The sequence below is a fragment of the Oncorhynchus clarkii genome, chromosome 1 (genome assembly GCF_045791955.1).
Source record: "Oncorhynchus clarkii lewisi isolate Uvic-CL-2024 chromosome 1, UVic_Ocla_1.0, whole genome shotgun sequence".
Classification (NCBI taxonomy): Eukaryota; Metazoa; Chordata; class Actinopteri; order Salmoniformes; family Salmonidae; genus Oncorhynchus; species Oncorhynchus clarkii.
In genome coordinates, this window is record NC_092147.1 from 90,725,470 (window position 1) to 90,740,121 (window position 14,652).

Sequence of the window (14,652 nt, forward strand, 5' to 3'; positions counted from 1 at the left end):
CATCCTATATAACTACTGTCTATACACACCATCCTATATAACTACTGTCTATACTGTCTATACACACCATCCTATATAACTACTGTCTATACACACCATCCTGTATAACTACTGTCTATACACACCATCCTATATAACTACTGTCTATACACACCATCCTATATAACTACTGTCTATACACACCATCCTTATAACTACTGTCTATACACACCATCCTATATAACTACTGTCTATACACACCATCCTATATAACTACTGTCTATACTGTCTATACACACCATCCTATATAACTACTGTCTAAACACCATCCTATATAACTACTGTCTATACACACCATCCTTATAACTACTGTCTATACACACCATCCTATATAACTACTGTCTATACACACCATCCTATATAACTACTGTCTATACACACCATCCTATATAACTACTGTCTATACTGTCTATACACACCATCCTATATAACTACTGTCTATACACACCATCCTATATAACTACTGTCTATACACACCATCCTCTATAACTACTGTCTACACACCATCCTTATAACTACTGTCTATACACACCATCCTATATAACTACTGTCTATACACACCATCCTCTATAACTACTGTCTACACACCATCCTATATAACTACTGTCTATACACACCATCCTATATAACTACTGTCTATACACACCATCCTCTATAACTACTGTCTATACTGTCTATACACACCATCCTATATAACTACTGTCTATACACACCATCCTATATAACTACTGTCTATACACACCATCCTTATAACTACTGTCTAAACACCATCCTATATAACTACTGTCTATACTGTCTATACTCACCATCCTATATAACTACTGTCTATACACACCATCCTATATAACTACTGTCTATACACACCATCCTTATAACTACTGTCTATACACACCATCCTTATAACTACTGTCTACACACCATCCTATATAACTACTGTCTATACACACCATCCTATATAACTACTGTCTATACTGTCTATACACACCATCCTATATAACTACTGTCTATACACACCATCCTATTTAACTACTGTCTATACACACAATCCTATATAACTACTGTCTATACATACCACCCTATATAACTACTGTCTATACTGTCTATACACACCATCCTATATAACTACTGTCTATACTGTCTACACACACCATCCTATATAACTACTGTCTATACACACCATCCTATATAACTACTGTCTATACACACCATCCTATATAACTACTGTCTACACACCATCCTATATAACTACTGTCTATACACACCATCCTATATAACTACTGTCTATACACACCATCCTATATAACTACTGTCTATACTGTCTATACACACCATCCTATATAACTACTGTCTATACACACCATCCTATATAACTACTGTCTATACACACCATCCTATATAACTACTGTCTATCCACACCATCCTATATAACTACTGTCTATACTGTCTATACACACCATCCTATATAACTACTGTCTATACACACAATCCTATATAACTACTGTCTATACACACCATCCTATATAACTACTCTCTACACACCATCCTATATAACTACTGTCTATACTGTCTATACACACCATCCTCTATAACTACTGTCTATACTGTCTACACACCATCCTATATAACTACTGTCTATACACACCATCCTATATAACTACTGTCTATACACACCATCCTTTTATAACTACTGTCTATACACACCATCCTATATAACTACTGTCTATACTGTCTATACACACCATCCTATATAACTACTGTCTATACTGTCTATACACACCATCCTATATAACTACTGTCTATACACACCATCCTATATAACTACTGTCTATACTGTCTATACACACCATCCTCTATAACTACTGTCTATACTGTCTACACACCATCCTATATAACTACTGTCTATACACACCATCCTATATAACTACTGTCTATACACACCATCCTTTTATAACTACTGTCTATACACACCATCCTATATAACTACTGTCTATACACACCATCCTATATAACTACTGTCTATATTGTCTACACACCATCCTATATAACTACTGTCTATACACACCATCCTCTATAACTACTGTCTATACACACCATCCTTATAACTACTGTCTATACACACCATCCTATATAACTACTGTCTATACACACCATCCTATATAACTACTGTCTATACACACCATCCTATATAACTACTGTCTATACTGTCTATACACACCATCCTATATAACTACTGTCTATACACACCATCCTATATAACTACTGTCTATACACACCATCCTATATAACTACTGTCTATCCACACCATCCTATATAACTACTGTCTATACTGTCTATACACACCATCCTATATAACTACTGTCTATACACACAATCCTATATAACTACTGTCTATACACACCATCCTATATAACTACTCTCTACACACCATCCTATATAACTACTGTCTATACTGTCTATACACACCATCCTCTATAACTACTGTCTATACTGTCTATACACACCATCCTTATAACTACTGTCTATACACACCATCCTATATAACTACTGTCTATACACACCATCCTATATAACTACTGTCTATACACACCATCCTATATAACTACTGTCTATACTGTCTATACACACCATCCTATATAACTACTGTCTATACACACCATCCTATATAACTACTGTCTATACACACCATCCTATATAACTACTGTCTAAACACCATCCTTATAACTACTGTCTATACACACCATCCTATATAACTACTGTCTATACACACCATCCTATATAACTACTGTCTATACACACCATCCTATATAACTACTGTCTATACACACCATCCTATATAACTACTGTCTATACACACCATCCTTTTATAACTACTGTCTATACACACCATCCTATATAACTACTGTCTATACACACCATCCTATATAACTACTGTCTATCCACACCATCCTATATAACTACTGTCTATACTGTCTATACACACCATCCTATATAACTACTGTCTATACTGTCTATACACACCATCCTGTATAACTACTGTCTATACACACCATCCTATATAACTACTGTCTATACTGTCTATACACACCATCTTATATGACTACTGTCTATACACACCATCCTATATAACTACTGTCTATACACACCATCCTATATAACTACTGTCTATACACACCATCCTTTATAACTACTGTGTATACACACCATCCTATATACAATGGGGCAAAAACGTATTTAGTCAGCCACCAATTGTGCAAGTTCTCCCACTTAAAAAGATGAGAGGCCTGTAATTTTTATCATAGGTACACTTCAGACCTTTCCCCCACACCCCATCCCTTCATCCCCCATCCCTTCATCCCCCAATCCTCCATCCCTTCATCCTCCATCCCTCCATCCCTTCATCCTCCATCCCTCCATCCCACATCCCTTCATCCTTCATCCTCCATCCCTTCATCCCCCATCCCTTCATCCCCCAATCCTCCATCCCTTCATCCTTCATCCCCCATCCCTTCACCCCCCATCCATTCATCCTCCATCCCTTCATCCCCCATCCATTCATCCTCCATCCCTTCATCCCCCATCCCTTCATCCCCCATCCCTTCATCCCCCCCATACCTTCATCCTTCATCCTCCATCCCTTCATCCCCCATCCCTTCATCCCCCATCCCTTCATCCTCCATCCCTTCATCCTCCATCCCTCCATCCCCCATCCCTTCATCCTTCATCCTCCATCCCTTCATCCCCCATCCCTTCATCCCCCAATCCTCCATCCCTTCATCCTCCATTCGTTCATCCCCCATCCCTTCATCCCATCATCCTCCATCCCTTCATCCCTCCATCCCTTCATCCTTCATCCCTTCATCCCCCATCCCTTCATCCTCCACCCCTTCATCCTCCATCCCTTCATCCTTCATCCTCCATCCCTTCATCCTCCATCCCTCCATCCCCCATCCCTTCATCCTTCATCCTCCATCCCTTCATCCCCCATCCCTTCATCCCCCAATCCTCCATCCCTTCATCCTCCATTCGTTCATCCCCCATCCCTTCATCCCATCATCCTCCATCCCTTCATCCCTCCATCCCCCATCCCTTCATCCTTCATCCCTTCATCCCCCATCCCTTCATCCTCCACCCCTTCATCCTCCATCCCTTCATCCTTCATCCTCCATCCCTTCATCCCCCATCCCTTCATCCTCCATCCCTTCATCCTCCATCCCTTCATCCTCCATCCCTTCATCCTCCATCCCTTCATCCTCCATCCCTTCATCCCCCATCCCATCATCCTCTATCCCTTCATCCCCCATCCCTCCATCCTTCATCCCCCATCCCTTCATCCCCATCCCTTCATCCCTTCATCCTTCATCCCCCATCCCTTCATTATCCATCCCTTCATCCTCCATCCTTCATCCACCATCCTCCATCCCCCATCCCTTCATCCTCCATCCCCCATCCCTTCATCCTTCATCCCCCATCCCTTCATTCTACATCCCTCCATCCCATCATCCCTTCATCACCCATCCCTTCATCCCTTCATACCCCATCCCTTCATTCTCTATCCCTTCATCCTCCATCCCTTCATCCCCCATCCCTTCATTCTCCATCCCTCCATCCCCCATCCCTCCATCCCTTCATCCTCCATCCCTTTATCCCATCCCTTCATCCCTCCATCCCTCCATCCTTCATCCCCCATCCCTTCACCCCCATCCCTTCATCCCCCATCCCTTCATCCCCATCCCTTAATCCACCATCCCTTCATCCCCCATCCCTTCATCCCCATCCCTTCATCCCCCATCCCTTCATCCCTTAATCCACCATCCCCCATCCCTTCATCCCCATCCCTTCATCGCCCATCCCTTAATCCACCATCCCGCATCCCTTCAATCTCCATCCATTCATGCCCCATCCCTCATCCTTCATCCCTCCATCCCCATCCCTTCATCCCCCATCCCTTCATCCACCATCCCTTCATCCTCCATCCCTTCATCCCTCCATCCCTTCATCCCCCATCCCTTTATCCCCATCCCTTCATCCCTCCATCCTTCATCCCTCCATCCTTCATCCCCCATCCCGCATCCCTTCATCCCCCATCCCCTCATCCCTCCATCCTTCATCCCTCCATCCTTCATCCCCCATCCCGCATCCCTTCATCCCCCATCCCTTCATCCCCCATCCCTTCATCCCCCATCCCTTAATCCACCATCCCTTCATCCCCCATCCCTTCATCCCCATCCCTTCATCCCCCATCCCTTCATCCACCATCCCCCATCCCTTCATCCACCATCCCTCCATCCCCTATCCCTTCATCCTTCATCCTCCATCCCTTCATTCCCCATCCCTTCATCCCCAATACCTTCATCCTTCATCCCTTCATCCCACATCCCTTCATCCTCCATCCCTTCATCCCCCATCCCTTCATCCCATCATCCCCCATCCCTTCATCCTCCATCCCTTCATCCTTCATCCCCCATCCCTTCATCCCCATCCCTTCATCCCCCATCCCTTCATCCCCCATCCCTCCATCCTCATCCTTCATCCCCCATCCCTCCATCCCCATCCCTTCATCCCCCATCCCATCATCCCCATCCCTTCATCCCCCACCCCTTCATCCCCCATCCCTTCATTCTCCATCCTTCATCCTTCATCCCCCATCCCTTCATCCCCATCCCTTCATCCCCCATCCCTTCATCCCCCATCCCGTCATCCCTTCATCCCCCATCCCATCATCCCTTCATCCCCCAGCTATCATCCCTCCATCCCCCATCCCTTCATCCCCCATCCCTTCATCCTCCATCCCGTCATCCCTTCATCCCCATCCCTTCATCCCCCTCCCCTTCATCCCCATCCCCTCATCCCCCATACACTGCGCTTCCTCATGTCAACACACTGCTCTTCATCATGTCAACACTCATCACACTGCTCTTCATCATGTCAACACTCATCATACTGCTCTTCATCATGTCAACACACTGCTCTTCATCATGTCAACACACTGCTCTTCATCATGTCAACACTCATCACTCTGCTCTTCATCATGTCAACACTCATCACTCTGCTCTTCATCATGTCAACACTCATCACTCCTCCATTCGTTCATCCCCCATCCCTTCATCCCATCATCCTCCATCCCTTCATCCCTCCATCCCTTCATCCTTCATCCCTTCATCCCCCATCCCTTCATCCTCCACCCCTTCATCCTCCATCCCTTCATCCTTCATCCCCCATCCCTTCATCCCCATCCCTTCATCCCCCATCCCTTCATCCCCCATCCCTCCATCCTCATCCTTCATCCCCCATCCCTCCATCCCCATCCCTTCATCCCCCATCCCATCATCCCCATCCCTTCATCCCCCACCCCTTCATCCCCCATCCCTTCATTCTCCATCCTTCATCCTTCATCCCCCATCCCTTCATCCCCATCCCTTCATCCCCCATCCCTTCATCCCCCATCCCGTCATCCCTTCATCCCCCATCCCATCATCCCTTCATCCCCCAGCTATCATCCCTCCATCCCCCATCCCTTCATCCCCCATCCCTTCATCCTCCATCCCGTCATCCCTTCATCCCCATCCCTTCATCCCCCTCCCCTTCATCCCCATCCCCTCATCCCCCATACACTGCGCTTCCTCATGTCAACACACTGCTCTTCATCATGTCAACACTCATCACACTGCTCTTCATCATGTCAACACTCATCATACTGCTCTTCATCATGTCAACACACTGCTCTTCATCATGTCAACACACTGCTCTTCATCATGTCAACACTCATCACTCTGCTCTTCATCATGTCAACACTCATCACTCTGCTCTTCATCATGTCAACACTCATCACTCTGCTCTTCATCATGTCAACACTCTGCTCTTCATCATGGCAACACTCATCATACTGCTCTTCATCATGTCAACACTCTGCTCTTCATCATGTCAACACTCATCACTCTGCTCTTCATCATGTCAACACTCTGCTCTTCATCATGTCAACACTCATCACACTGCTCTTCATCATGTCAACACTCTGCTCTTCATCATCTCAACACTCTGCTCTTCATCATGTCAACACTCTGCTCTTCATCATGTCATCACTCTGCTCTTCATCATCTCAACACTCTGCTCTTCATCATCTCAACACTCTGCTCTTCATCATGTCAACACTCTGCTCTTCATCATGTCAACACTCATCATACTGCTCTTCATAATGTCAACACTCATCATACTGCTCTTCATCATGTCAACACTCTGCTCTTCATCATGTCAACACTCTGCTCTTCATCATGTCAACACTCATCACACTGCTCTTCATCATGTCAACACTCATCACACTGCTCTTCATCATGTCAACACTCTGCTCTTCATCATGTCAACCCTCATCACACTGCTCTTCATCATGTCAACACTCTGCTCTTCATCATGTCATCACTCTGCTCTTCATCATGTCAACACTCTGCTCTTCATCATGTCATCACTCTGCTCTTCATCATGTCAACACTCTGCTCTTCATCATGGCAACACTCATCATACTGCTCTTCATCATGTCAACACTCTGCTCTTCATCATGTCAACACTCATCACTCTGCTCTTCATCATGTCAACACTCTGCTCTTCATCATGTCAACACTCATCACACTGCTCTTCATCATGTCAACACTCTGCTCTTCATCATCTCAACACTCTGCTCTTCATCATGTCAACACTCTGCTCTTCATCATGTCATCACTCTGCTCTTCATCATCTCAACACTCTGCTCTTCATCATCTCAACACTCTGCTCTTCATCATGTCAACACTCTGCTCTTCATCATGTCAACACTCATCATACTGCTCTTCATAATGTCAACACTCATCATACTGCTCTTCATCATGTCAACACTCTGCTCTTCATCATGTCAACACTCTGCTCTTCATCATGTCAACACTCATCACACTGCTCTTCATCATGTCAACACTCATCACACTGCTCTTCATCATGTCAACACTCTGCTCTTCATCATGTCAACCCTCATCACACTGCTCTTCATCATGTCAACACTCTGCTCTTCATCATGTCATCACTCTGCTCTTCATCATGTCAACACTCTGCTCTTCATCATGTCATCACTCTGCTCTTCATCATGTCAACACTCATCATACTGCTCTTCATCATGTCAACACTCTGCTCTTCATCATGTCAACACTCTGCTCTTCATCATGTCAACACTCTGCTCTTCATCATCTCAACACTCTGCTCTTCATCATGTCAACACTCTGCTCTTCATCATGTCAACACTCTGCTCTTCATCATGTCAACACTCACCACACTGCTCTTCATCATGTCAACACTCTGCTCTTCATCATGTCAACACTCTGCTCTTCATCATGTCAACACTCACCACACTGCTCTTCATCATGTCAACACTCTGCTCTTCATCATGTCAACACTCTGCTCTTCATCATGTCAACACTCACCACACTGCTCTTCATCATGTCAACACTCTGCTCTTCATCATGTCAACACTCTGCTCTTCATCATGTCAACACTCACCACACTGCTCTTCATCATGTCAACACTCTGCTCTTCATCATGTCAACACTCTGCTCTTCCTCATGTCAACACTCTGCTCTTCATCATCTCAACACTCTGCTCTTCATCATGTCAACACTCTGCTCTTCATCATGTCAACACTCACCACACTGCTCTTCATCATGTCAACACTCTGCTCTTCATCATGTCATCACTCTGCTCTTCATCATGTCAACACTCACCACACTGCTCTTCATCATGTCATCACTCTGCTCTTCATCATGTCAACACTCACCACACTGCTCTTCATCATGTCATCACTCTGCTCTTCATCATGTCAACACTCATCACACTGCTCTTCATCATGTCATCACTCTGCTCTTCATCATGTCAACACTCATCACACTGCTCTTCATCATCTCAACACTCTGCTCTTCATCATGTCAACACTCTGCTCTTCATCATGTCAACACTCACCACACTGCTCTTCATCATGTCAACACTCTGCTCTTCATCATGTCATCACTCTGCTCTTCATCATGTCAACACTCACCACACTGCTCTTCATCATGTCAACACTCTGCTCTTCATCATGTCAACACTCACCACTCTGCTCTTCATCATGTCAACACTCTGCTCTTCATCATGTCAACACTCTGCTCTTCATCATGTCAACACTCACCACACTGCTCTTCATCATGTCAACACTCTGCTCTTCATCATGTCAACACTCACCACACTGCTCTTCATCATGTCAACACTCACCACTCTGCTCTTCATCATGTCAACACTCTGCTCTTCATCATGTCAACACTCACCACACTGCTGTGAATAACACTTTCAATTAACCTCTTCTATACTAATTGTTTTGTGTTGTTGATCGTACATCATCCTCATAGTCCAGCGTCAATCAGCACTCCTTCTAAACAAGTGGTGGGTGTGTTTTAGTAATTAGCAATATTTAATACATCATTGATTGTTCCTCTGAATGAACTGATTTAGTGAAGGTTAACTCATGGAAGGATGTTGCTATATGTCCCATGCACCATGTCATGTTTTAACAATTTGACTCTGTTCTATTCAAACCATGTTAAATGTGTTTCTGGTCTAGTTGGTGTACTATGGGAAATGTGTTTCTGGTCTAGTTGGTGTGCTATGGGAAATGTGTTTCTGGTCTAGTTGGTGTACTATGGGAAATGTGTTTCTGGTCTAGTTGGTGTACTATGGGAAATGTGTTTCTGGTCTAGTTGGTGTACTATGGGAAATGTGTTTCTGGTCTAGTTGGTGTACTATGGGAAATGTGTTTCTGGTCTAGTTGGTGTACTATGGGAAATGTGTTTCTGGTCTAGTTGGTGTGCTATGGGAAATGTGTTTCTGGTCTAGTTGGTGTACTATGGGAAATGTGTTTCTGGTCTAGTTGGTGTGCTATGGGAAATGTGTTTCTGGTCTAGTTGGTGTGCTATGGGAAATGTGTTTCTGGTCTAGTTGGTGTACTATGGGAAATGTGTTTCTGGTCTAGTTGGTGTGCTATGGGAAATGTGTTTCTGGTCTAGTTGGTGTGCTATGGGAAATGTGTTTCTGGTCTAGTTGGTGTACTATGGGAAATGTGTTTCTGGTCTAGTTGGTGTGCTATGGGAAATGTGTTTCTGGTCTAGTTGGTGTACTATGGGAAATGTGTTTCTGGTCTAGTTGGTGTGCTATGGGAAATGTGTTTCTGTTCTAGTTGGTGTACTATGGGAAATGTGTTTCTGTTCTAGTTGGTGTGCTATGGGAAATGTGTTTCTGGTCTAGTTGGTGTGCTATGGGAAATGTGTTTCTGGTCTAGTTGGTGTGCTATGGGAAATGTGTTTCTGGTCTAGTTGGTGTACTATGGGAAATGTGTTTCTGGTCTAGTTGGTGTACTATGGGAAATGTGTTTCTGGTCTAGTTGGTGTGCTATGGGAAATGTGTTTCTGGTCTAGTTGGTGTACTATGGGAAATGTGTTTCTGGTCTAGTTGGTGTACTATGGGAAATGTGTTTCTGGTCTAGTTGGTGTACTATGGGAAATGTGTTTCTGGTCTAGTTGGTGTACTATGGGAAATGTGTTTTTGGTCTAGTTGGTGTACTATGGGAAATGTGTTTCTGGTCTAGTTGGTGTGCTATGGGAAATGTGTTTCTGGTCTAGTTGGTGTGCTATGGGAAATGTGTTTCTGGTCTAGTTGGTGTACTATGGGAAATGTGTTTCTGGTCTAGTTGGTGTACTATGGGAAATGTGTTTCTGGTCTAGTTGGTGTACTATGGGAAATGTGTTTCTGGTCTAGTTGGTGTGCTATGGGAAATGTGTTTCTGGTCTAGTTGGTGTACTATGGGAAATGTGGAATCCCAAAATGAGTTGCATTGAATACCAAAGTCCTCTCTTTTTTCTGATTTTAATGTTCAACAGCGACCCCTGGTGGAGGTGATTAGAACTGGGGGGGAAATTAAATCCATTGTGAGTGGCTTGAAGAGAACTGGCCAGAGAAGGGCACTTACCTCCCGGTAATAACAACAAAGGATGACAGGTAAAACACTTGTCAGTCAGAATGTCCCTGTAAGGTCTATAGCGGTTGTAATCTGCATGTGACAAATGAAATGTGATGACTAGAAGTCCCGTCAGAGGAATCCCTATCAGCTGTTGATTGGTAGTAATGTATTATATTCCACTTGTTGCCATGGTTTTGTTGAAAACCACATGATCAAAAGTTGAATTACTTTGCAGACATTCAGACATTGTTGAATGTATACATTTATTTACAACACCTCTATGATACATTCCCACACAAATCAGACCCAGGTCACTGGTTTAGTAGATAAAGCTTTGGTATTAAAATAGGTTTCATCACGTGGTTAAAAGCATCCCAGAATGCAGCAGGACACATTCTAAAACAGATGACATCAGAGCCTTACAAAAGGACATCGTTTTGGAAGAGAGTGTGCAAAAAGATTGGTTATGGGAGGAAAAAAAAGCTTTGTTCCAAAATCTAAAACAGGAAATGCAGTCATTCAAACTGGACAGGCCAGTTACGGTCAACACAAACATACCTCAACATTGGGTTGCATTCCCTAATGGCACCCTATTCCCTACGTAGCGCACTACTTTAGAGCAGGGCCCTATAGCACCCTATTCCCTACGTAGCGCACTACTTTAGAGCAGGGCCCTATGGCACCCTATTCCCTACGTAGTGCACTACTTTAGAGCAGGGCCCTATGGCACCCTATTCCCTACGTAGTGCACTACTTTAGAGCAGGGCCCATTGGGTAGTGCACCACTTTAGAGCAGGGCCCATTGGGTAGTGCCCTGTATAGGGAATGATGCCATTTGGGACACATATAACAGGCTTCTCTGTTCCCTTTCTCTCATCATTGGTTTATTCCTCCGGAAGGAATAAGGGACACTTTTTGGTCAGCTGTTACTTGGTAACAATCTTTTTAAGTGCCAGAATGATCACTATTATAATGTATTCTACTATTTAAAATCGGCTAAACTCAAAATACAAGGCAGCATATATGACAAAATGAAGCTAAATGAATGATATAACCCCTCAAAAAAAAAAGCCAAGATCCTAAAAAGTCCACATCCTCACATAAAAACAACCCAGAATATAAGATCCATGCAACAACAACACTTAACTAAAAGACAGGAGACCTTAAGATTCTTTCTGTACAGCTACCGCTGTACGATGGTTTAAATACACACAGTCAGAATAATGTCATAAATATAGTGAGTTGGTGGTTCATTTAAAAAGAGACAGATGCTCCCAGCGTGAATAGAATTAGACCCCAGGACAGTTTAAAAAAAACACCAGGAGAACAGTTCCACAGCATCGTTCTCCATAGAATGGATGGTCTAACATGTCAGTAGTCACTGATATGGATGTTGGAGCCGTCAGTAGTCCTTCCTGAATTGTTGACTGATTTCCTTGTCCATCCCAAAAAGCCTATTCCCATTCTCGTGCACTACTGTTGGCCAGGGCCCATAATGCACTACTTTTAGCCAGGACCCACCGTGCTCTGGTCAACAGTAGAGCACTACAGAAGGAAACCCATCCATGGCACCAGCCAGCAGTCACGTCTCCTGGACCGTTCATTACATGGCACTGTAGGTAGCAGCAGTCAGAACCGGTCTCCGCTTTCCTTTGATCTTCAGAGATCCATAACGGGCCTGTTGGACAGAACAGATTATTTATCATCATCATCAGACTGGTGTAACTCTGACCTAGTTAATATACTATAACAAGCATTACAGCCTCCTGAAACAGACCATCAGACTGGTGTAACTCTGACCTAGTTAATATACTATAACAAGCATTACAGCCTCCTGAAACAGACCATCAGACTGGTATAACTCTGACCTAGTTAATATACTATAACAAGCATTACAGCTTCCTGAAACAGAACAGACCATCAGACTGGTATAACTCTGACCTAGTTAATATACTATAACAAGCATTACAGCCTCCTGAAACAGACCATCAGACTGGTATAACTCTGACCTAGTTAATATACGATAACAAGCATTACAGCTTCCTGAAACAGAACAGACCATCAGACTGGTATAACTCTGACCTAGTTAATGTACTATAACAAGCATTACAGCCTCCTGAAACAGACCAGACCATCAGACTGGTATAACTCTGACCTAGTTAATATACTATAACAAGCATTACAGCCTCCTGAAACAGACCATCAGACTGGTATAACTCTGACCTAGTTAATGTACTATAACAAGCATTACAGCCTCCTGAAACAGAACAGACCATCAGACTGGTATAACTCTGACCTAGTTAATATACTATAACAAGCATTACAGCCTCCTGAAACAGACCATCAGACTGGTATAACTCTGACCTAGTTAATATACGATAACAAGCATTACAGCTTCCTGAAACAGACCATCAGACTGGTATAACTCTGACCTAGTTAATATACTATAACAAGCATTACAGCCTCCTGAAACAGACCATCAGACTGGTATAACTCTGACCTAGTTAATGTACTATAACAAGCATTACAGCCTCCTGAAACAGAACAGACCATCAGACTGGTATAACTCTGACCTAGTTAATATACGATAACAAGCATTACAGCCTCCTGAAACAGAACAGACCATCAGACTGGTATAACTCTGACCTAGTTAATATACTATAACAAGCATTACAGCCTCCTGAAACCCTTTGAAAAGACTGAAGAATAAGACCCTTGTATAGAGACTGTAGAGGTGGTCACCTGTCTTTCCTCAGTCCAGATCACTTTCAGTGTCAAAAAGCAAGCAGAGATGATTTATTTAAACATTCTAATGTAACTTTAAACCAATAAAAACAGCACAGCGGCTATATGCCTCCTGGTCTAATACATTATCACAGCATAGTGGCTATATGCCTCCTGGTCTAATACATTATCACAGCATAGTGGCTATATGCCTCCTGGTCTAATACATTATCACAGCATAGTGGCTATATGCCTGGTCTAATACATTATCACAGCATAGTGACTATATGCCTGGTCTAATACATTATCACAGCATAGTGACTATATGCCTGGTCTAATACATTATCACAGCATAGTGGCTATATGCCTGGTCTAATACATTATCACAGCATAGTGGCTATATGCCTGGTCTAATACATTATCACAGCATAGTGACTATATGCCTGGTCTAATACATTATCACAGCATAGTGACTATATGCCTGGCCTAATACATTATCACAGCATAGTGGCTATATGCCTGGTCTAATACATTATCACAGCATAGTGGCTATATGCCTCTTGGCCTAATACATTATCACAGCATAGTGGCTATATGCCTCCTGGCCTAATACATTATCACAGCATAGTGGCTATATGCCTGGTCTAATACATTATCACAGCATAGTGGCTATATGCCTCCTGGCCTAATACATTATCACAGCATAGTGGCTATATGCCTCCTGGCCTAATACATTATCACAGCATAGTGGCTATATGCCTGGTCTAATACATTATCACAGCATAGTGGCTATATGCCTGGTCTAATACATTATCACAGCATAGTGGCTATATGCCTGGCCTAATACATTATCACAGCATAGTGGCTATATGCCTCCTGGCCTAATACATTAT

At 43.4% G+C, this 14,652-nt stretch overlaps 1 protein-coding gene across 1 annotated transcript in view; it reads right to left on the minus strand.

The window, feature by feature from the left end:
- Positions 1 to 10,964: 10,964 nt before the first annotated feature.
- The window catches only part of LOC139413862 (receptor expression-enhancing protein 3-like), a 33,515-nt gene continuing 29,827 nt past the window's right edge, over positions 10,965 to 14,652 (minus strand). Inside the window, exon 8 of the mRNA XM_071161686.1 lies at positions 10,965 to 12,713. Within this exon, the coding sequence (XP_071017787.1) occupies positions 12,639 to 12,713 (75 nt within the window). The 3' untranslated portion in view covers positions 10,965 to 12,638. The remainder of the gene's footprint in view (positions 12,714 to 14,652) is intronic.